The sequence below is a fragment of the Bombus pascuorum genome, chromosome 8 (assembly GCF_905332965.1).
Source record: "Bombus pascuorum chromosome 8, iyBomPasc1.1, whole genome shotgun sequence".
In the NCBI taxonomy this organism is placed as follows: domain Eukaryota; kingdom Metazoa; phylum Arthropoda; class Insecta; order Hymenoptera; family Apidae; genus Bombus; species Bombus pascuorum.
This window is the reverse complement of record NC_083495.1, coordinates 11,222,249-11,246,020: the sequence shown is the minus strand read 5'-3', so window position 1 is coordinate 11,246,020 and position 23,772 is coordinate 11,222,249. Positions and strand designations below refer to the sequence as shown.

The 23,772-nt window shown below is 41.8% G+C and overlaps 1 protein-coding gene across 4 annotated transcripts in view; it reads left to right on the top strand.

Moving 5' to 3' along the window:
- Positions 1–5,204: 5,204 nt before the first annotated feature.
- The window catches only part of LOC132909728 (uncharacterized), a 43,712-nt gene continuing 25,144 nt past the window's right edge, over positions 5,205–23,772 (top strand). The window contains exons 1-5 of one of the 4 annotated variants that reach the window (XM_060964714.1): positions 5,205–7,627; positions 8,921–9,068; positions 19,896–19,986; positions 22,381–22,476; positions 23,518–23,655. In XM_060964714.1, coding sequence (XP_060820697.1) covers positions 5,549–7,627; positions 8,921–9,068; positions 19,896–19,986; positions 22,381–22,476; positions 23,518–23,655 — 2,552 coding nt within the window. In that variant the 5' untranslated portion in view covers positions 5,205–5,548. The remainder of the gene's footprint in view (positions 7,628–8,920; positions 9,069–19,895; positions 19,987–22,380; positions 22,477–23,517; positions 23,656–23,772) is intronic. The other 3 variants (XM_060964715.1, XM_060964712.1, XM_060964713.1) reach the window with 3 other exon arrangements.

Sequence of the window (23,772 nt, the reverse complement as noted above, 5' to 3'; positions counted from 1 at the left end):
TCCGGATCTACTGTGTCGAACAAAGCGGTTTTTAGCCGCACTGTCTAAGCTTTAAGGGCCATCCACACACTACTTCTCGTCTTCGAGATTTATGCAAGCTCTGTTTTGCGTAAGTCATCGTTCTTCCGATCCCTTTTATTCTAGTTCTCGTCATAAACTTAGAGAAGAAAGAACGAAAAATTCCGATCTATGGCAAACTGCTCCTTTCGAAGAAAGCAAAATTTGTTTAGTCGATTTAGTCATTTTAAGAAAATTGTTTTTTTAAGTAGTACACTACAGACGTATTTATAAAACAGATCACAGAGTATCAAGATACTTTACAAATTAGTTTATCGAAGAAGATATTATAATTAAGATGCGTTACACCTTGTCGAAACTTCACGATATTACAACTTTTCATAGTTTTATTATAATTTATTTATATTTGTTTCTTGATATAGATCGTAATAACGTGTCTAGAGAAGTAACTAAAAATCTGGACTAGACGAAATTATTCTGGAACCCAGCAGATTATTACGATCAATAGCGCTTCTGACGAAAGACTGTAATTTCCTACTTTATAAAAATCTCATTGATCTTCGGAAATAACAAATACCAAAAAATCATACTTACAGAGTGTTACCTCTAGGAAATTGTCAGAAACTTGTACAAACCACTTTTATGAGATCCTCCAATTCCAGCATCCTACGTCTCCGAACCTCGATCTTCCTAAGTTTTCCACAAATTCAACGAGATGAAAATATTATGAAAATTTTAACAAGCTCTCCGATCTTTTGCACCCGCACGGTAAACGTATCTTTCCCTTCGGCGATTCGAGTCCATATCGTTTGCAACGCTATGGGAATCTCGATTTTCCGTGGATGAATGGGACCGCCAGGTGTCGTATGGACGGGGCTTTAGATCGGATCGCGGCGGCATGCGAGACTCGAATTCCGGACGTGGAGGAGACAACGCGTACCGGAAAGTAATCACGCATATACCAGCAGACCGGGCTACAGAGAGGAAGGCCGATCGATTAGCCTGTATCCGCGATACGTACGCCGCCGCCGCGCACCGCAACTACGTGACAAATATTATCGCGATCGACCGACCAGCTGCGTTTGATGTGGACGCGTTTATGAAATGCCGACACGCCGATAATCATGCGCGACCAGCGCCCAAGGCTAAATCCGATTTGCAATATTAAGCCGCTGCCGTGTTCCCCGCACGCGGAGGACAACGAGGATGCGAGTGTACATGCGACGACAGTTTTTCGGCCTTCGGCTAATTAGCGTGGCCGATAGGGGGCCGTGCTACCACGCCGATCGCACGAACGACACGTGGTCGAGATCGTTGATAAAGAGAATCTCCTATGCTCCCCGGAATATTGGTTGATGATATTGAGGCGAGGACGTAGGGGATGGCGATGTTGAAATTGGAAGATTTCGTAATTAGCAGTTATGGCGCGAGGGGAATGTCTATCGACAAGTCGGATGGAAATTTGGGAATTTTTGTGATTACGATCTGAAAGACCGAGTTGCGAGAAAATATTTGTGGGAAATGTTTATGAGAGTCGTGAATTGAAATTGGAAGATTTTGCGATTAGCAGCTACGACGCAAGGGGCAAGTTTTTCGTATTAGTAGAAGGAAAATTGAAGATAGTTTGAGATTTTTATCTGGAGAATTGATTACTTTAGGAAGGAATTGATGAGAGCGGTGAGTTGGAATTGGAAGATTTTGTGATTTGGAATTAGAGAGAATTAGGAAGATTGGGAATTAAATGTAAATACTAGAAAACGTTGTGTTTTTATAGTTTGAAGGAATTGATGATTAAGAAACATGTAAAAAATGTATGAAAATTTCACGTTGGGGATGCTGGATGTTGAAATTGGAAGATTTTGCGAATTGGTATAATAATGCGGAAAAAATTCACGAAATATTTGACGAAATTGATGACGATTGGAAATTGGATATAAAAAGTGAACAATTTTTTGTAATTACGATCTGAGGGAGGAATTTGTGAGAAATTTGATAGACATAGATAAAAAAGGTGATTGGACGATGTGGAATATCACAGTGCCCGATTATAAGCCAGAAAAAAGGTGACCTATCCACCTGGTTCGCTATCTATTCACTTTGGTGAAACGATTAATTGAAATCGACGCCGATAACGACGCGTCGAGTGTTGGCTCGAAGCTCGATGGCGTCCTGAAGCTCCATTAGCTTCGAGTGTCTACGTTCGAATTCAATTTTTACCGACCAACACGGTTTGAAATTTTAGTAAAGCTGTTCCTCAACCGTAGCGTACATTTTTAGAAGAAGATAAAAAAAATCCCTCTTCGACATATTTGCGGCAATATTTATTAAAATCGTTCAATATAGAAATTGATACTCTTAACTTTTCCGTCGAGGCACCCTCGAAATTAAAAACGCTCGCGGTATTATAAAAATGATAGGTAGTAAAAAAAACGTACTACATATATGTTTTATATATACAAATTGCCCAATTGCTCGGATTTTCCAATACAAAAATTGTATCCACGTTTTAAATAGAAATTGCACGTCTATTAAGTAAAAATTATTTTTTGAAATTTCTAAGATCGTTCTTATCATCATCTGACAAATGTATATATATACAACTGCATGAAAATATCTTTAAATGTCATTAATAAACCATGGATCTTTATGAAATTATTATTAGAAATTTAAATATGCAAAAATATGTAAAATCCGCGAAATAAGCTTCTCGTTATAATAACATATCAAAATTAAAACTCTGTACATAGTTGTGATCGTGTGAATACAAATTTGGATGAAAAATCACACTCTAATTATCAAGTTTCTAATATCTTATTAAAAATAAGCGTAACATATATAAAAAGTAATTAACCCGTTAATGATAAAGGATTCAACCTATACAGAGTCAAACACCAAGTACCAAAAATCTTCAAAAAAGATAAGAATGAAGCTAGAATTTAATAAAAACGAAGTTCGATATAGAGAGTTCCTAAAGCGAATGTCTGACCGGTCGCGTCTTGTTCCCCTGAAAACGAAGCATCGGACAATATGCGGTCTCGAATAGCTCGGTGCGATGATCTTTCGCTCCAGTTACGAAAAAAAAGCCTCGCGAGAGTCTACCTCTCTGCCGTGTAAATTGGAGCACCGATAAACGTGGCTCGCTCGATCAACCCCCTTTCCAAGGGGAACGTCTATTCCGGTAACTACGTTCTGCGACACGCAGACGGGTACACTCACCCCTTGTGCACGCTCTACGATCGTCGAGGAGCATTTATACAGGCTTAACCGTGCACTTTTCTCGATAACAGATAGTGTTTATTGGTTTGTTACAATTTATTATCTCTCCACGAATTTTCTTCTTTTTTTTTATTTAAGGTTTTCGATACGAGTGCTTGTTGACAATGTGGAACGTTTTAACGAAACGATTATCGATAAAACTTAACGTGTATACATTATGAAGTACGTAGGATTTGTATTATAGTTTGAAAATATAACGAGATTTTATTGTCAAATTGTACTCGAAAGAGTATGCTCGTGTGAATCTAAAAAGTCAGTTATTAAATATCAAATTGAAAGGTTGTTCCAAGATTAGAAGGTTTAAGTATAATTTTTATTGGCGTATATAATATCATCGTTGAATAACTGTTAGTCGTGAACCTACTAGTACGACCATTTTCCGAGTCAAGTATCACTCGAAAAGATACGCTATCTTCGCGTTTTCTTCCATCTTTGTCGAGTCTTCATCATCGCTAGAAGATAATTCGAGATCTCTTTATAAGCAGCGAATTCTCACGAGTATGTCATTGTACGATGATGAACGAAATGGGAAGAGTGGATTATTACGATTAATTCTCTAGATACTGTTGAGGTTTTATCTCGGAATAGAGAGAGGAAATACATGGATGAATGTATTATGGAAATTCTTTATTTAAAAATATTAAAAATAAGGATTTCTAGCGACCTCTATCCTAATATGATAGTTTATTGATAGATGGATTTATTGCAGTGGATGAAATGAAAAAAGATGATTATTTAACGTGAACTTAACGCGGTAATGTGATATGACTACGACTACTCTCGACTGTCGATTGACGACTCTTGGCACTTGACTCTCCGGTGGCTAACTGACGACCAACGATTGCGGTGCCGAAAATATATCGATGGCCGTTAGGACTATTGAAGCCTTCCGGTCTTTTCGGCTTGCCGGCACTTGCGCTTTATCGTCGACATTGTGTGTATGTCGGCGATCTTTCCGCGGTACTACAATAGAGACCAAAGGAGCCGCTGGAAAGAGAACCGTTGTGCCAGGGCCAACGAACGCGTCGCGTTCGTCGCTAGTTGTAGCTTTCGCAGGACGAAGAAAAACTAAACACTAGAGAAGATGTAGAGTTTTCCTAGAAGTGAGACCCACTTCAACAGATACGAAGATGAATTTCTCCAAATTCTATAGCGTCCTCATCGAGACGTACTTTTCAAATTAAAATTCAGTTGCGAGTTTCTCTATCGAAATTCTATGATAACGTCAATTGTTTTAAACGTCTTTTGAACATGCTTCCTACGATTTCATAAATACGTTCTACCAATCTACCAAATTCAAAAGCAGATGAAACTCCACCGACAACAGAATTTCGCCTAAGAAGATTCTAAAATAGGTCATCGATTACTATTCACGTTCATCCACCTATACATCGTCAAATCCTCGAACTAACCTCACCTAACTTACCATCCTCGCATCGTTAAACACGTATGTACCTTTCTCGTTTATCATGGAAATCTCTTTCATGTGCATCTTGTCAAAAATACGTACTTACGATGAAATAAAGACAGCGTGAAATAAAAATCATAATCTAAAATCAACCCTGAAACCACGAACATTACAAACACCAATTTATATATAATTCCAAACTACAACCTACGAAATTTGGAAGAAAAATAAGGAAGCAATATGTATAAACGATGTCACCATGAGATCAATGAGCACCGCGACTCGATACGCTAATTCTGCTGGCTGTTTTATCTTTATCACCAGAGAGAGAGAGAGAGATACTAAACCTTCTCCGAAGCACTTGGTGACTGTACATCCGGCGGTGTATTCCGTCTCTGTCTCGCAACTGCTTGCGAGTATTCCCTCCTTCATCCTCCTCCTGCCGCCCAGTTCCTCCTGTCGGCACTGCTATACCTCTCTCTCCTGCCCTCGCACCGATTTTCTCTTTCCGACTCTCTCTCTGGCTGGGTACCCGTGGCGCGCGCTCGCCCGTGTTCCCGTTCTCTCGCTCTATCCGCCCCCGCCCCCGTGGCATGCCAACCAACGAGCCGGGGCCGCTTTCGCTTTGTGCGCGCCGGGGCGGCGGTACATCAAAGCCTTCTAGTTCCCGCTCCGGCCTTTGACGGCTGCGTCGCGGCCGCTCGCTCAGTCATCGCTTGGTAGGCGAAGCCGGCACGCCGTGGATGAACGGTCGCGCGCGCGCCAACGCTCACCGAATCCGTGGGATTCGCAGGCCACCGCTGGCCAGGAGATTCCTCCGCCGCGGGAACGCTTCCGCCGTGGACGATGTCGCCCCGTGGCAGCAAGTGCACGCGCCTCAACGCCAGGGCGACCTCGAAATCGAAGTCTATCGCTATACGTGGCGCTAATAGTCATCAGCCAAACCATCATCATCATGACCAGCAACGTCGACAAGCCGAGGAAGAAACAGGACAGGCAACAGACGTGGCTGACGAAGAAGAGAAAACTGTTGTTAAAAGTGGCCAGTCTCAGAATGAAGGTACCACGACGACAACAACGACGACAACGACGACGACAACGACGACCAGAACGAGTAAGTCTGCGGTGGCAGCGTGCGAGGGTCGATCGTCGTGGGCGGCGCGCATGCGCCAGCCCCTGGAGAGTGGCCTCGAGCCCCGTGAAAACGGCACCCTGGTGCAACGATGGCCGACCAGCAGACAACGCCGCCGCGAGCGGATCGCTACTACCGAGGATGATCCCAATCAAGGCGATGGTACGGTATCTTCGTCCACGTCTCTGTCTTCGCCAGCTGCGTCCTCTTTCACGGACGCGTCATCTAGAAGGTCCATCTCGCCTCCGTCGAGCATCTCGTCGCCGGCACACTCCACCTCGTCTACGTCTACCGGAGCTATCTCCCGGGAGAATAATTCAAGCAAAGATAATGATCGAGGAAATGATCGAACGAACGAAGAAGCAAATACGGTGGATTCTGGAAGGTACGGTAACGAGTCACATCAAGATAGAATCAGAAAAAGAAAACAGGAGAGACAGTGTTTCATCAGGTCACGAAGTGTTAGAGAGGTGATAACGGAGAAATCTGCGGTTGCTACGCCATCAACGTTGTCTACTTGTGTTCCTACTTCTTCGACGGTTTCCTCTTCCTCGCCGTTCTCCTCTTCTGTCTCCACGACTTCCGACAAGGTCACGGAGCAGTTCACGCAAGCTAATATAAGAGGCTGCCCTCCGGTCACTCATTCGTCCGTTATAGAGAGCCTGAGGAACGCTCTGGAAAGCTACGACCGTAGTAGAATCTACCTCGCACATGTGTCCTTCCTGGATTGGCGGGACCTGCCTGGACGACGTCGCGCCACCTCCACAGCTGGCGATTCCGAGAGGGTGTGGGTGGTGGGGGCGGCGGATCACGAGGGCCACCACAGGACGCGACTGCTGGTAACCGGTCGCCATTGGCGGCCACGTTGCCTCAGACGAGTCAACATGCTCAGCCAGCCTGTGATCTACGCTGGTGGTGGCAGGGGTTCTCTCACGGTGGATCTGTTCCTCTGGTGGTTCCATCGAGAGTTTGCCGTGACGGCGATGGCCATGCATCCCGACGGAGCTGTGTTGGTCGCTGAGACCGCGGATTATTTGCCACCAGAGGCTGACTGCGTGGCTGCGGATGGATTGGTCAGGTTGTTCGTGGTACCGAAAGATTGCCTCGAAATGAGGATCGTAATTAGAGAGTTAAGAGTCAGACTGGCGACGGGTGTCCTTTCTAGAGCCTGCTACGGAGTCCATCGGAAAATCTCCAATCCTAATAAAGAAACAGATACTTTAACCACGTATTTAAAGAGATTCACGTTGAAGGAAGCTTTCGCTGATCTCCACAGAGCATGGCTAAGCGTCAGGTCAGAAACCTTCGCAAGAAGTTGGATCTTGCCGCGAGATCGCGATGACCCCTCGATCGGTTGTCCGAACAACATCATCGGCCTTACTTTATCGTCTCGGATACACGCGTCTGATCAAGAAGAAGACAGGATGCTTCTAATCGAGCTGCAGAACGTGGCTCGGGAAGTGGGTCTGGAGGTCAGCGACGACGAACTGAGCAAATGGATCCTCGACGACGAGAGCAGCGAAGCTTGGTGCGTCAGGAAGAAGGAGTTGGAGGAGGATCATTGCCGCGGGGTGAAGATCGAGGCGGAAGAGAAGTGGGCCGATTACGAGGGCGGGAAGCAACAAGGGACAGACGACGAGGAGGACGAGGAAGAGGAAGAGGATGAAGACGAGCCGACTGCGGAAGAGACCGTCGGTCTACTGTCGAGGGTGCTGACTTGGATGGAGCGGGAGCCTCTCGATCCAGGACTATTACTCGCTGTCAGATCGATGCGCGATACCGCTGCACTCATGGTAAGCACCGACTGATAAGAGACAACCACTCGACGAAGTATCGATCGCCGCCGCGAGAGTCGAAACCTCGGTAGGGTTGAGGCTATGCGACCTTGCGAGTCTCGCGCCGTGCCTAGATTGAACTAATTCTCTTCTCTGTTCGACTGTTAGGAAGAGGAAAAGAGAGAAGGGAGAAGGGACAAGAAGGGATGAGACTCGTCGCGCGAGAGGACGTTGAAGGGCCACTCGAATTCGGCGATACGTCGTCGAGCCGGCGAATGGAAAGCCGAACGAGAGAACGAACCCTCGAACGTTCGAGGAGCGCGCGCCGCTGCCGCCGTCTTTGCAAATTAATGCTCGAGCTCGTCCTCTCGATAAGCGCGCTTTTCCCCCTTCGAGAGTTTATTGAATTGTATATTATATTTCCTCCTCGACGAGAGAACGAGGGCTTTTTAGTCCTCCGTGTCGTCCTCCTCGCCGATGGGACGACTCGTCCAATGCCGTCAAGGACAACGATGCTAATGTCTATGTTAAATAGGGAGGAACAGAAATGGTACTCGACAGGGCCGATCAAAGAATCGGATACTACCTTTGTTCGATCGTTAAGCCAACCTGTTCATGATAGAAAGGTTGTGGTAAATGGGATGGTTTTGATGGTAACTGGCTGATCGTTGTTTGATCAAGGATAACTTTATAGTCATCACTTGATCAATTGGGAATTCTTCGTTTTTTAGGGATTAATTATGGTATTAGTCTTTTTATTTTTTAACCTCTACGATCCGTTTTAATTATACGTGTTTCACGTATAATTAATATTTCAATATTGAAACTGTATCGATATTTTTGAATGTTCCAATGTTTGAATATTTTAAATTTATATTTCTTAATGACATGTGAACGGAGAAATAATCCATAAATTAAAACCCGATTAATCTTCTTTCACATAACGCGTCGATATCTTGAAATTTCGAAGTTCAATTAGCAAAACAGGCGACGCATCATCGATCAAACGATAGGGGGGAGGTGATGGAGAAAAGAAATCAATTTATATCGTCTCACGCAAACACCTGTCGATGCTTCCGGAGTATCAATTAATTAATTGATATCCCCTGGCGGATTGCTAATTACCTGGCTGCATTAACGAAGCATTAATCAACACCGTATTAATTAATTACTCGATAACGATAATGCAGCGTCGACACGCGAGGCTTGTACGCTATACCGTGTCGAAAACGACGCCGGATATATACTTGTTTTCGATTTCACAACGCCCGTTCATGCTAACCGTTTCCCCTTTCTCTGTTTGATTTATAGGCGAGCAAGATGGGCCTGGCGGGGACGCATCCGAGCGGTTTGCCCTTCTTCTGCCCCAATGGGGACCACCTGACTCAGCCACCGCCTGCTCATATGGGAATTCCACCGTACGGGACGCTCGATGCGGGTAAAGCAGCCGCAGCGGCAGGTGAGTACCGAATATCGCCTTTAAATTGTACCTTCGAACAGGTTCAACGATGGTTATATCGCTTTTTTTTTTCTTTAGTTCTTTCTTGCAACAGTATGTTGGAAATTTTTGGAGGGGGAATATTGTACTCAGCGATCGAATTAATGGTTCAAGTAGGATTGAAATTTACACGTGTACTTTTAAATTTAAAACTGGAAACTTCAAAATTATAGAAATTGGAGTTTCTGAAAAATGAAATATTCATTGAAAAAGGGCTTGATCTACACGAGGAGATTTTTTTTCTACTTTAATTTTGCTAGTCTCCAAATTCTAAATTCTTCATTTCGAAGAAGTGTTTCGGTGGTGTTCAGTTTTTGATAACCACGCGATAAAAGGGCGTAGAAGTTTCGAATCTACCAGATTCCGAGAGTACAAATTTAAACATCGAAATTTAAATTTCAAAAATTCTTCGAAACTTCGAATTTACATTTCAAAAATTCGAATTTTAATCTCAAAGATTCTAATCTACACTTCAGCAATTCACATTTACATTTCAAAACTTCGAATTTAAATTTCAGAAACTCGAATTCAAATGTCAAAAATTCAGATCTAAATTTCAAAAACTTGTGAAGATTCGCATGTCGGGTTCAAAAACGTGTGTTCCATTTACGTGCTTTCGATTTTTAGATCTCTGAAATTTCGAACTTTAAAGTAACAAAACTACCAATAAGTGTTTACAATTAGAAAAAAATAAGAACTAGATCGTGTTAATTTTATAAATACAATGTGGTCATAAAGCTATCTTGCAATTGTTAAACTCCAAGTGAGGCATTGGCATCCAATAGTTCCCACCCCTTTGCCTCTTGATCCTGGAAGTTAACCTTAAACCATCATCAACTTTCCGCAAAACATACACAGAGAGGTTCCACCCCGTGCTATCGGTTGAATCAATAATTCTTTTACGAAGTTAAACCACTAGTGTCGGCGCAAATATTGACAACTCTCTCAAATTGTAATTGATGGAATACTTCTCTCGTTCCCTGTAATAGAGCAACACGGTCTGGCTAGCGGTAAACTCTTCGCGTATCATTTCACTGTATCGATCCGCGCAAATATTAAACATCGTCCCTGTCCTAGACGAACAATACAAACAGGTTTTGTCTGCGGTTTGTCTCGACCAACAATAAGCAACGTAACGATTCAAATTATAACATGTTTCATCCATGCTTTTACTTAAAACCGTACTTAAATGAGCAACTTTAATTCAAAGTTTCGCTTCAAGAAATTTCTTTACTTAACACTCGAATTATGCAAGCGAAAGTGAAATCACTGAGATCAGAAACTTTAATCCGGTTGCTTGTTTTTAAACAAAGTATCTAGCTATGAAACGAAATTTTTTCTAAAAATTAGTTCTAAAAAAAAGTATAATAATATGGGAATTTTTATCTTTAAGATATCGATATCGAAATTTCCAATCACGTACCAAAATGCTAAAAAGATGCATTCCGTTCTTAGCCACATAATTCCACTTCAAATCAAGCAAATATACAACCAAGAATTCTCTTCGAAAACAAACCAACAATCTCCATAGCCTTCGACGTATGATAAAACGATTCAGCATTTCCAGAAGTCTCCAAAGAAGAGAATCTTCTCTCAAGAGTCGGCTACGTACATAGGTCGGGTTAGCGAGATAGCTGCACAGTGTCTTTTGCTCTCGTGGCAAATTAAAACACGTCTGTGTCTCTACGTGGTCTCGTTTGGTGGTGGTCGTGCAAACATTGGTATTCCTGCGGGGTTCTAATTGAAGGAATATTTCTTATCGAGTGAAGGGTCCGCTGTCGATGCCGCGGCTCGAACTCGGAGGGAGAGATATGGAGAAGTAGGAAGAGACCGGGCGTCCCTAGAGAGGTTAACAAAGAAGGTTAGAGGGAGACGAGAACGGAAGTGGTGGTGGGATAAGAGAGAGAAGAGAGGCTCGCGAACTGGCGTCAAGTAGGAGAATAAGAGGAGGACTCACCATTAGGCTAATCAGCCAGGCATGCAGCCTCCCTCTGGCGCCGGGTCAAGGGGGTTTCAACCCGCCTCTCTATTTCTACAGCTTCTCTTCTTCCTACTCTCGTTGCACCCGCCCCCGAGGCCCGCTCCCCTGCCTCTTTTGGGAACCCTTCGCTATCAACTCGTCAGCCAATGTGGATTAACAGTCGATGACCGGTATATTTTCTTCGCGTACCAACGGTCTTTACAGATAACGATAGTTACGGTGATTACATATGGTACACCATTTTATTTACCGTGCTTATGGGAGATTTACAGCTGCGAAAATAATGCATAGAATATACATAATAGGAATATGAAAAATGTACAAAGTACAGTACCCGTTACAGTATTTAATAGGCGAAATAAATGTCTAGAGGACCTGTAAGGACCTATGAATGAATAATAATAATAACGAAATGTAGAACCTGATCAAAAGAACACTTCATTGGAAGATAAGGATAGCCGACGATACTCTTTGTAGCCACTGTATTTTAATGTCAAGTATGGGTAAGAGGAAGCTTGGGAAACTAATAAATAGTGGTAGATTTTGATGGTGACATGGAATTTTTTAGGCATACTTGGCCTTTTTCCTGACTCCTTATTTTTAGGATGAGCACGAGGTCGAGAGAGATGAGAATCAGTTTTGTAGCATCGCGTGATCTCGCATTAATTTGCAGGCAAGTTGTTAATTAACTTTCGAAATTGGTATTTCTTAATCAGGATCATCTTGCACAGCTGAATTAAAATTAGTAGTAAAAGCAATAGTATGAGTAGTACTGTTTTCAAATTAGCGTTCTTTTTAACCCCATGACTACCACAAACTTTGAAATCTTTCATATCCTTTGACTTCACCGAAACCACCCCATCCACCAATTTCTATTACGCTCCATTATCCTTACAATACGTTTCTCTCCCTACAAAACTAAAATCGTCGAAGGAGAACGATTCGAATTCGGTTCGTCTCCACCTAAAGCGATCGTTTCAACTTACAACAGCGAAAGGAGGGGAAAAAATCGGGAGAAACGAAGACAGAAAGCCGACCTGGAGATTCTGGACGTGTCTGCGCGCGTGCGCGCTATCTTTCTCTTCTCTCCTTCTGCCTCGGGCCTAGTTCTCGCGTCACCCTCTGCTCGCCCACGTCCCCTAGGTCCCTGGAATATGTAGATGGGGTTGATAGCGTTTATGCACGACTACGAGTTCGTACGGCGGCTCAGGTTCTTTGTCTTGCAAACGAGCGAGCATTTTGTCCCCACCCTCTTCTTCTCCTACACTTCCTCCAGCTCCTTCCTTCCCTCTAAGCTCGAGTTCACCCTCGTCCTCCTCTTTCCCTCTCTTACTACCACCGAGGGAATCTTCCTCCTCTTCGTTCCTCTTCTAGGAAGTTCTCGGCTCTGTTCAGCCACCACCCACTCACTCACCCGTTCTCTCGTGCTACGTAGCACCCGACCAAGAGCACTGCCACCACCTCTCTCGTTCAGACCCTCCCCTAACCTCTCTCTATTCCTCTTCTGCCTCCTCCCACGTCACGTCATCTCTTCGTCCCTGTCTTCCTTCCCTCTCCGTTCCTTTACTATGCTGTATACGTGTTACTCGCTATGCCTATCTTTGTCTAACGCACTAGCTTCCTGGTTTTCTCACTTTATTCCACCATTGCTTGTTCATGCGTCCTCTCCAAGGTTTGTATTGTATGTAAGTGTTACTCAACTATGTCTATCTTCGTCTAACCCATTAGTTTCCAGATTTTCTCTCGCTTCGGTCCATATTCTATTTCTCTGTGTGTCCTCTTTCGTGAGGTCGCTCTGGTATTTCGCTGTGTGTTACTCATCGCGTATATCTTTGTCTAACGCATTGGTTTTCAACTTTTCTCTCGCTTTGTTCCATGTTCTCTCTCTCTCTCTCTCTCTCTCTCTCTGTTTGTCTCTCCAGGGTTGGAAACCAACCAGTCGGCGTCTATGAAGAGAGCCCCAACTCTTTCTCTCGCTCGATGTTCTCGCTTTCAGGAATATATTTCTAATTAGCTGCACTTTTATATCTTCGCCGCGTGTTTATTGCAGGATTCCATAGAACAGAAGAGAGCTGGGTGATGACAGTAAAGGTGGGGTTTAGGGTACCGGAGAGTCGAGAGCGTCGAGCCCCTGCTCCACCATTGATCCGCTTAATTTTCCTCTTCTCACACCACCCCCCTCCAACGTAGGCGAGCTTTCTCTTTTAAGTTTTCTCGCTTTCTCGTAGTACTTCCGTCGATTCAAGTTTCCGTTGCGATTATCAGCCGCTTCTTCGGACTGTTTCTCCTGTTGCCTTTTTTGCTTTGATAGTTTTGTATATTTGGTTGGTACGAGTCATCATTGGATCGGCAATTTCCGGTGTAGACAGAGTTTCAGAGATTTGGTAACTGACTTATGCTTGTGCTTTGATTTATGCTAATTTCTATACAGAAATAGTCATGCAGTTATGTTACAAAATATACAGGCAAATTAACCTTTTCAATTATTCCTCAATTAGCTAAACAATTTTCACCAATGGCACTCAAAGAAGTGCAATACTGTTCAACCCTTAAATTCCTCCGAATAATTATTATTATCTTGTGATGTACCAACTACGTATCTTTCATAAAATCTTACATGAATTCACCGTTTTAACAAAAATAATACGAATATTAATATCAATAATCATATTCTCATGTTACCTAAACCAACCCCGAATCTCTCCTACACAATAAATATCATAAACAGCTGCGATAATAACACGTAGCAGTTACGATTGTTCAAACGTACTACTGGCAACTCACAAAAGGCACCCCAAATAATTTGCACCCTATTCCGTTACACAAGAATGAGCCACACTAACTTCACGAATCTTCTCTCGAAAGCAAATCAACCCAGTCGATTAATGGACATAATAGAACGTCAAACAAGACCAGGAGGAGTATCATAGCCACCCCTGTGGCACCCCTGCGCGCGCGTGTTACAAGCGGAAAGCCACTCGGCCTCTTTCACCGGTGGCTGCGATTCTTCGAGCACCGTAATCCTTCACGAGTAGGTTCTCCAGTTTTCTCGCCGCTTCGAGCGGTCACTTTGACATCTTTGTCGGGCTTTCCACGCGTGTGTCGCGGCCTCGCGCCGCCGTAAATACACTTTTCCTCTCGTTCGAGTGTTAAAATACCACTTGAACGTATCCTCATCGCAAGCAGACGTCGAGTACCTCGGCTCGAGTACGCGAGTCAGCCCGAGAACGAGGTCCTTCTTTCGCGAAAGTTATTCTTTCGGCAGCCCTACACCTTCGAGGGGAGAACCAAGTACGCGCCCTCGAGATTTTCGCGGATTCCTACTAACGATCCTCTCGTTTCAAGATTAGAATATTGGGATTGTTGAGACCGCCTTTTTTGCGAACTACATCTTGCGCTATATTGTTAGCGAAGTTTTGCGAATCGTAAGTCGCGAGTTACCAAAGTTAATAAATATCCTTACACCATACGGTTTTCATTACACGACAGTGTAACAAGTTTGCTGATGAAACGAATGAAATTTTACACGTAAATTCGAAGAGTTCAAAGCTACTTGATTATCCTATTGATTATCCTAGAACTTGTAACTTGTCAATTAGTTAATAATAGTAGTTTGTATATATCGTTATGCCAAATTTTTCGTATAAAATTTTCACATAAAGAAATTTCTAGATAATAGTTATTTTAACGTTCAGCGATTCAATTATACACACGTATATACGCTTTCACAATAATCTCCATTTCATACTAGTCTTTGATATCGAGACACGATTAAAGCAGCAGAATCTGTAGCAGTACCTACAGATGCTAACCCTCCGTCTCAAAAACCATCCCTTTGTCGATTTCGCCCCGGGAAACGTGTTTCCTCCCCTGTGGAGACAGACACGAACCCCATAGTTCTCCAGCGGTAACTATAACCGATTAAATGTTAACGATACCCTGTAATAGCCGCATCTAAATCAGTGAAAAGCAAACCACAGAATTGTCCGCTCTCTTCTACGAAATAAAATAGGAAGAAAAAGAAAAAAATGGTCGAAAAGCATCGAAGTCGTCGACCGGAGGGAGAAGGCAAGGAATAGAAGCGGGACGAGGGACGGAAAGACAGAGAATATCGCGGTATACGGAACACCGGGAGCTCGAGTTGTTCGAGAATAAAAGAGTAATTTTCCGGGTGGTGAGACCCCGATAATGGGGTTGCAGACTGCCGAGTCGACTGGAAAGTGATTAAGCACACATGACGGAGCCCGCGGACTCGCCAGGATATTACGAGCCACCCCTTTCAACCCACCCGACCTGGCCCCCGCCCCCACAACCCTCCGTAGGTTCCCTTATATCATCCAGTTCTTCTTCTGCTCTGCACTCAGCCGCGGTTCGTACTTCTAATTCTCGTCCCTTACCTTGTTCGTACACGGTATCGGACAGATAACGACCCCTTCCTTCGTTTCCACGAGCTGACTGAACCAACCAACCCCCTCAGACCATTTTTCTCTTTTTAGTCTGCGAATCGAGTCTCTCGGTCTCGATATCGACTCGTCTGTCTTCCGTTTCACGGCATCGATTCTTCCGGGTCCAAGAAGATCGGCTAGCAACCCTTTACTTCGAATGCTAATGAATCATCTTCGATTGTAGGTAGTAATCTTACAGGTTCCATTTTAGGAATAAACGATGGAAGTTAACAGAGAGATTAAGATGATTCTTAAGGTTGCGCAGTTAATTCGATATAGTTGTTATTAAAAATGTAAGCCTGCATTTGAATTGGTTCGTTGGGGCGGGGGGTTATTGGTAGATTAGTCTATAAGTTGTTGATAATGGAAGTAATTAGAAAAATAGCAGAATGGAAGCGCAAAGTGGAACGTATAGATTTAAGTAGATCGTTCTGCAATGGACAGACAAATAGTAAGAAGAAGGAGATATAGGGAAACTGTTATTAAAGGATTGAGAAGCGTTTCGAGGAATAAATTTATGCATAGACAAGAATATGAAGAATAACAAATGTTGATATTTAATAACAGTTAAACCGTACATTGCCATAAACAAATTATTACTTGCTCTTTGTTGGAAAGGAGATAAACACGCATTGAAAATATTAATGGGCTAATTCGTCTATTCTCCTTCATCCTCCAATTATAACAAACGCAACATAAGGTATAACAAACAAGATGCAAGAAAACATATAACAAAGGATATACCAACATACCAAACATAACACAAAGTATTACTTCACTCCTCGTTGAGAAACACTAAATGTGTATTGAAAATATCAATGACCAATTATTCGTCTAACTTCATCGAGAGATATCGAATCAAAAGAACCGAAGAACATAACAAAGAAAATATGTATAACAAACAGACTATATCAAACATAACATACTACACCTGCGATACAATCCACGCTAACTTTCCAAAGTTCCATCAAACTGTACCACGAGTCTGCCAAAATAACACCCTATCACCGAACAATCTGCCTCGCCTCAATCCCAAAACCATACAACGCTTACAACGTCCCAAAACGCTCAATTAACCGAAACTTCCTCCAGCAACGTGTTCTCTTAAGCTTCGATTTTCATCGTGCGTCTCTACTCTCGAAACGTTGCAAGCAACCCTGTCCACTAATCGACAGCCACAGCATCTCTGCCTCTCTATCTCGTCCAACGATAGACACGGTCGTTATCCGGACACTGTAGGGCTTGGAGTGGCCCTATCGTAGAAAACCACGCGTTGACCGATTTCGTGCGCCACCGGAGGGTCGCGCTTGTGGGACGGTAGCCTTCGGGACATATTCGAAATGCAAAAAGGAAGAACACGAAGGCGGGGTGAACAGGGTGGAAGGTGGAAAGAGAGTCCATCCACAGTATACGAACGTTATAGAGGGGCAACGACGACGCAAGGGGAGGAAAGAGAGAAGTATTGGCCTCGTCAAGCGGTTTCAGGGCTTGCCGATATTCCGGCCGCTTCTCGTCGACCCTTATGAAGCCAATTACACTTCGCCTCGCCAAAGGCACCCCACTTATAGGCGGCAGTCGACGTTTCTGGGGCTCTTCGGGGGCCGCGACCGGTTCTGCAGCACGTATACCGGTTATGTATTAGATACCGCCACTGTGAAAGCTACGCGCACCCCTTTTCCTTCTACCTACGTCATCAGCCTCGTGTAACGACGATCCGGGGTGACAGTGTGGATACACGAGGTTTCCAGTAATTATCGATAGGGTGGAGTCTGGCTTCCAACAACAGATATTCAGTTTTTTTTATTTCTTCTTTGCTGGATGAAGCTTTTGTTGGTTGGGCTACTGGTTGGAAATTTCAAATGTAATTATCGGACCTTTTAAGGCCATTATTGGTGCATTATCGGTGTATAAGAAACATCTTGAAGGCTTCTAATACGTTTTGAATCGGAGGGAGTACTAGTGTTTTTTCGTCCAGTCACGGGGAGACGCGATTGCGTTGAAGCGCGTCAGCGGGAGTCGTAAATTCCCGTTACGATTATAACAATCGACACCACGAACAGGTCGATCCCCTTATTTCTTGTGGGATAATAAGGGTGTTTGTTGTGTAATAAAACTGTAGTCAACAGTTTTATAAGATTTATATTTGCAACAATTTATTACACTTATTATTGATATATTGATATATTGAACTTGATATCGCCTAAACCGTAGTGAGAATATCCTGTTATTGGATCAGGAGTTGACTGACTTCATCAGATGACTACGTCGAGATTGAAAGAAAGGTAGATGACTGCTCTAAGGATAAGACCGTTCACTTTATAACACGAAGATTGAAAGGACAGTAGTTGACCCGTCTCGTACTATTAAGGAGGAAAGCTCACTGTGGGTGTGTCTTTTTGAACTAAGAACGCGGATTCGTTGTTCACACTTTTCGGTAGAAAAGTGAAGGTAACGATCCGCGATGCCCATTGGTTATAGCCAACGTTAATAAATGAAAATATGAGGAGAAAGTCTCCTGCAGATGTGGCTCATGGGTGTCCTTGTTCATGGGAAAAACCTGCTATTTCGCTGAACAAACATCCGCTTTCTCCGTAATTTGTAAGAGCGTGCAATAAACATAAGGACTGTTTTAAGGACCATCCATAAACCGAGAATACTTGTATAAATAGAGATTAAGCTAAAAAGATTCGGTTTATGGTGGTTCCTTAGGTTTATTGCGGGTCAATGTAACGATGTGTAGGCCTTGGCGGCCAGATCATGAGGGACGTCGCACGGATCATCTCACGCGACGTAACAACTAGTGATTTTCATCCTCTGGTTAACTCGTCTAATATTTTGAATATACAACGGTCCGAGGTGATAGTGCGGCTAAAGAAGGTTTTCCATAATAATCAACAAAGTGGAACAGGTTGAGCGACGGATAGCGATCTTTCTATTTCTTTCGTGATGGGTTAGGGAGATGTTTCTGGTTGGAGAATCTAGTTTCAGATTTGAAGGAACTGATTATACGTGAGAGAATTCTGTTAAGGGTTTTTAATACGCTTCGCGTCAATTCTAAACTTGGAGTAAATTGGGCATATAATTTCGAGAACTTTTAGAGACACTTTAATCAATAATTCGCGCTATTTTATTTACATTCAGATAAAATCTTTTTCTTACTATAGGGGCTAATATTTCTTATAGAACATGTAGAAAAGATTTCGTCTCTTCAGATAAACGTCCCTAACATTCACTAATGTATATTCTACGAAATACAATTGAGAATCATTTACGAAGATGATATAGAATGCAGATTATTATCAAACAGACTTTCTTTAGACGGACGATAGTGCCGAACGTCGAGGGGATTGTGGCCAGCGACCAATGTCCGCTCGCCGATTTGTGTTTGTAGTGCAAAACGGCTCGATATTAAATACATAGTCTTCCTTTTCTCCAATCGGATCGTTCTACTTTGATCTCGTCCGTAATAATGTTTATCCTGCATCCGTTGATGCGAGGCCAGGAGACGCGACGCCGTCGGCGCACCGATCAACCCCATAAAAATATATCCTCGGTAAATTGGCGATCTCTTTCTAGTGGAAAGTCGTCCACAATGACGACTATTAAACATTGAATAATATCCCTTAAAATATGTCACTAAATGAGATTCCTTAGTTACAAAGAGTCAATTGTGGTTCTTGAATTTATAGAGGAAAATTCTTGGATTTATAGTATTTATAACATTTTGTTATAATTATTTTTAAATAGACAAAGGACTTCAATACAGCTATATATCGCGTTTCTGATTTACTATTCAATCGTGTATTCAGGTATTTGCAAATTAGAAATGCGAGAACTACTCCTCGACGTTAGCAAGTGTACCAATATTATTGAATTATTTAAATTTCGACATTACTATTTAGAAGGCACTCCAGTGTTAACAATGGACAATCTTATCTTTATCCAGTACAATTATTACTTCGTATACAATCTCTAGGTCCATAACAAAATTCACGAAGTAAAAATCGTTCGATACAATTGACCGCCCGCGGTAACAAGGCAGAATACAATTTTTTCTTAGAAAATAAAAAAGCAAACTAAAAGTAAATACTGAAAAATATATTGTATGCTTGTTTTAGGCAAAGGTCAGAAATTATGAAGCGATATGGTAACGTTTAAATATGATTAAATTTGTGTAGAAGTTCAAAAACGGTCAATTTGACCGGCTCTGATAGGTTTAGTGTTAAATCAGGTATAATTTTCATTAATATTTTTCAATTTCCCCGTTCTACGTTTTATGATATCGTTTGGCATATCATTCGTGACAAGATAAGGAAACTTTTGAAGAGAACGAAATAACAGCATCACTGATTTTTGTTGCAGGTCTGACGAGAGCACCCATGTATCCCTTCTCCACGGGTCAATATCCGTACCCCATGCTTAGTCCGGAAATGACGCAAGTCGCCGCTTCCTGGTAAGTCAATATACCACGATATAAAACGTCACCGGCAAAAAGCTGCTTAAACGAATCTCATTACGTATCTCTCGTTATGAAATAACAGAGATAATTAATCTTCTTGTCGACTTTAGGTACCAGAATCGGAATATTACAATTTCCCGATAATTTCACGTGCCCGTCACGATTAAACGAAGAGCCGTTTATCATATTTTCGTATTGTGGGAAACGGGGATAAAAGAAACGGATCGAATACCCACGATACGAGATACGCTTAAAGCGAAATAAAAGTTCCAAGGATTCGAGTTCGATGACAAGTGGACCGATTTACATGAGAAACGTCCAATTTCTCGAACAATATTATAATTCTACCTTTCGCGTACTAACGATTCAACCCTCGAACGCGCCACTCGACCAGGATAAACGTGATTTTTATTTAACCTCGCAGATATTCCCCTTTTCAACCCTTCCTTCTTTTATTCTTTCTCATCTTCCGATTATGCGTTCGTACGTCCGTCGTTCAAAAGATTATTTGAGTCAGCTGTGCTCCATTATTTTAAAATTCAATCTTGAACTTCGCACAGAATTATGGAATTTGCAAATATATTACGAGAAGCTCAAGATCTTTCGGAGAAAAGCTGTAGGCGAAGAACAGAATAAGTTCCACTTTTTACAAGGGAGCTATTTCATCTCGTGTTATAAAGGTTGTCTTTTCATTTGTGCTTGAAGAACGCGTGTTTTTCATATATTCTTCTACATTTTTTTAAACATCGCTCGTCGTAATATTCAAATATCAAAGATGTTAAAATATCTCTTGCTTTAATAATTATACTTAATAATTATATTTCGTTTCCGCGAAACTACATCAACTTAGCAGCTATTTTTAAAATATTTACATCTTGTTTTCGTTTTCAATTATGTCATGTTCTTCTGCTTAGTCAAACAGTAACATTAAGATCAGAAAACCAAAAATATGTCTGCGATCTTCAAATGTAAATCGCTCGAATATCTTTCATAGCCAAATTTGGCCAACTACAACACATTGAATTACCTCACTTGATCCAGCTATCTTACTGACTCAAATAACTCTACCTTATCTTAAGAGAAGAAGTTACGAATCAACGCAATGGAGGCAAGAAAAATCAGAATTTCGAGAAGAATAGGCCAACAAATTTCTCGATTCAGTTCTCGTTTTTCCGGCCGAATCACGGCTCCGTTTCCTTGGTCATCCTCTCAGTTCCGGTCTATTAGACCGCTGGTGAACGACGTAGTCGCCATCGTCGCCGATCCACCTATAACGCTGACCGCATGAACCAACCCTCCTCTAGAGGCTGCCTCCCTCCTTGTTATTTGCTTTCTGCTCGAATCGTCCTAAATTGAGATTTTCCACGGGTGATTAGGCTCGTTCTTCTCAATTAGGAGGGCGGAACCGCGCTTTTCCCCGGCGATCTCGAGCCATTCGTCGTGTTCGAGGAAGTAGCACGCCGCGAACAGCTTCCACAAAGATTTCTGGTCGAGTGGAGAGGAAATTGTGGTGGAATTTTTTGTTTAAGGGCTAGAAATTTAAATTGAAGTTTAGAAGATTCGTATTTTTTGGGGGAGTATTATCGTGGAAAGAAGAAACGAAGACGGAGGAAATTTGAAGAAGTAAAAGTCGTGTTCAATTTTGTAAATTGGAGTTTGAAGAATTTATCAGTCTTTTTTCATAAGATTGTTGTAAATTGGAGAAGAAATGAAATACGGTGGCGGGAATTTTGAATTTAAGGGTGAAGATTTTAATTTCGTCGAAATTTATAAGGGAATCAGATTTCCAAGATTGCCTCCTTTTAGAGGGATTATTGCAAGGTGAAGAACAAGTTATAATGGAAAATTCAAAGCATCATTCTGTGGATCAAAATTTAGAAGATTAAATATCTTCCTCAATGATTTTTGGGATAATTGATAGATAATCGTAATGGAAGGAATTTTTACTTCAGAGATTACAGGTTTAGACGTAATCCTATGATGATACTTGCAATTGAAGATTAACATCACGTCGGAACATTTTTATAAAAATAACGAAGTTACATGCGCCAAGGAAATTTGATTAAAAAGATTGAAACTTAAATACTATTTTGGTAACAGAATTTAAAAAATAATTCCATGTCTTCTGTCGTCTAAAAAAGTCAACTTCTTGGTCTGCTGCTTTTCTGAAGAACAAGCGTTACAGTTATTTTTCCACAGCCTTATGTATATTTAGTTTCGTGAAATTCATTCGTTAACCGTTCTCCTTTCTAAATAGAATTACATAGTAATCGAGAAGGAAACGCTTGAGAAATCATGAAAACCGCTCTAACAACAGAGACTGTACTGTACGAAGACAATTGCTTTCAGACTAATGCTTTTGTTTGACAAGCAACGATTTCGTTTCAGGCACACACCGAGCATGTACCCTATTTCCCCGGCAAGCACTGGTTTCCGAAGTCCATATCCCACGAGTTTGCCCATCACAAGTTCTAGTTTACCAAGGTTAGTAGGTGATCGAAATCGGATTTCTCAAGTTCATACAAACACTCTAATTTCTGTTACACATTACTTCACTCCGCGTCTCTCCACGTCTACACAACTAATTTTATCGATGAACGTTTCAACTTGTGTCCTTTCGATATTGCAAATTCAACTATCTACGCCAACCATCTACGTAATTAATTACGAATTATTTAATAATATTTGTAATATCTCTTTATTTTGAAGAATCTTATATTGTTAAATTATTATTATTCCTTAAGCGGTGTTGACACGTTCAATTAACAATAACACTCGTAATTTTCTTACATTTTTAACCTCATCAGGGATGAATCTATTAGGACTAGAAATCACTTGATTGTTTTTATAACAACTTCTGTAATAACTCTAGAATTAAGCAAAAATTATTTAATATCCCTCAAGAGGTGAAAAACATTAAAATCATCGACCGAACGTCATTTATAAAATCATTGGTACTAGACTACGAATGTTCACGCATTCATGTAAAGCTTTAAAGATATTAGGCTGTTCCGAAAGTTTCTTTTGTTTTGTAAGGAAGTAATGGATGCAGAATATTTTTTGTTTCATATTATTTTATTGAATTATGTATGTTCCAATAGAACAAAATGGATCGAAAGTTTCAAGGTTCAAAAGTTTCTTTCGTTTTACAAGGAAATAATAGATTCACGACATTAGGTTGTCCCAAAAGTTTCTTCCGTTTTATGATTCTATTGGATCATACATGATTCAATAAAATAATATGAAACAAAAAATGTCGTGCATCTATTATTTCCTTACGAAAGAAAAAAAAAGAAAAAATATCGAGAATATACATACAGAAAATTGTACAAAATATCCAAAGAACGTATAAAGTATTCGAAAATTTAAGTTTCGTTAAGGGAAGAAAAGTTAAGTTAGTTGTGCTCATGGGAGTGTAAATTCGCATAAGCATTCGTAGTCTAATTATTAATGCGACATCGTAATAATCATTCGATAATTCTATAGCGTCGCAAAAATTACGAAATTTTCTGCAACTTTTTTCAGTGATCTCTACCGGTTTTCGCCGACGGGTCTGATGCCCCCGCACCCTGGACTTAGTCCGCACGCACACGCGTTGGCGTCCCACGCACTGGTATCCTCGGCGCCGAAAACGGATCATTCCACCCTGGATCACAATCACAGGTTCGTTCCCATCGATATTTCAGCGACACCTACGTCCATTCCACCGAATCAAACGATATTATCTCCTTCAATAACCTTTTTCCTATTCCTTTTCCCCATTCATGACGTATAGAAGAA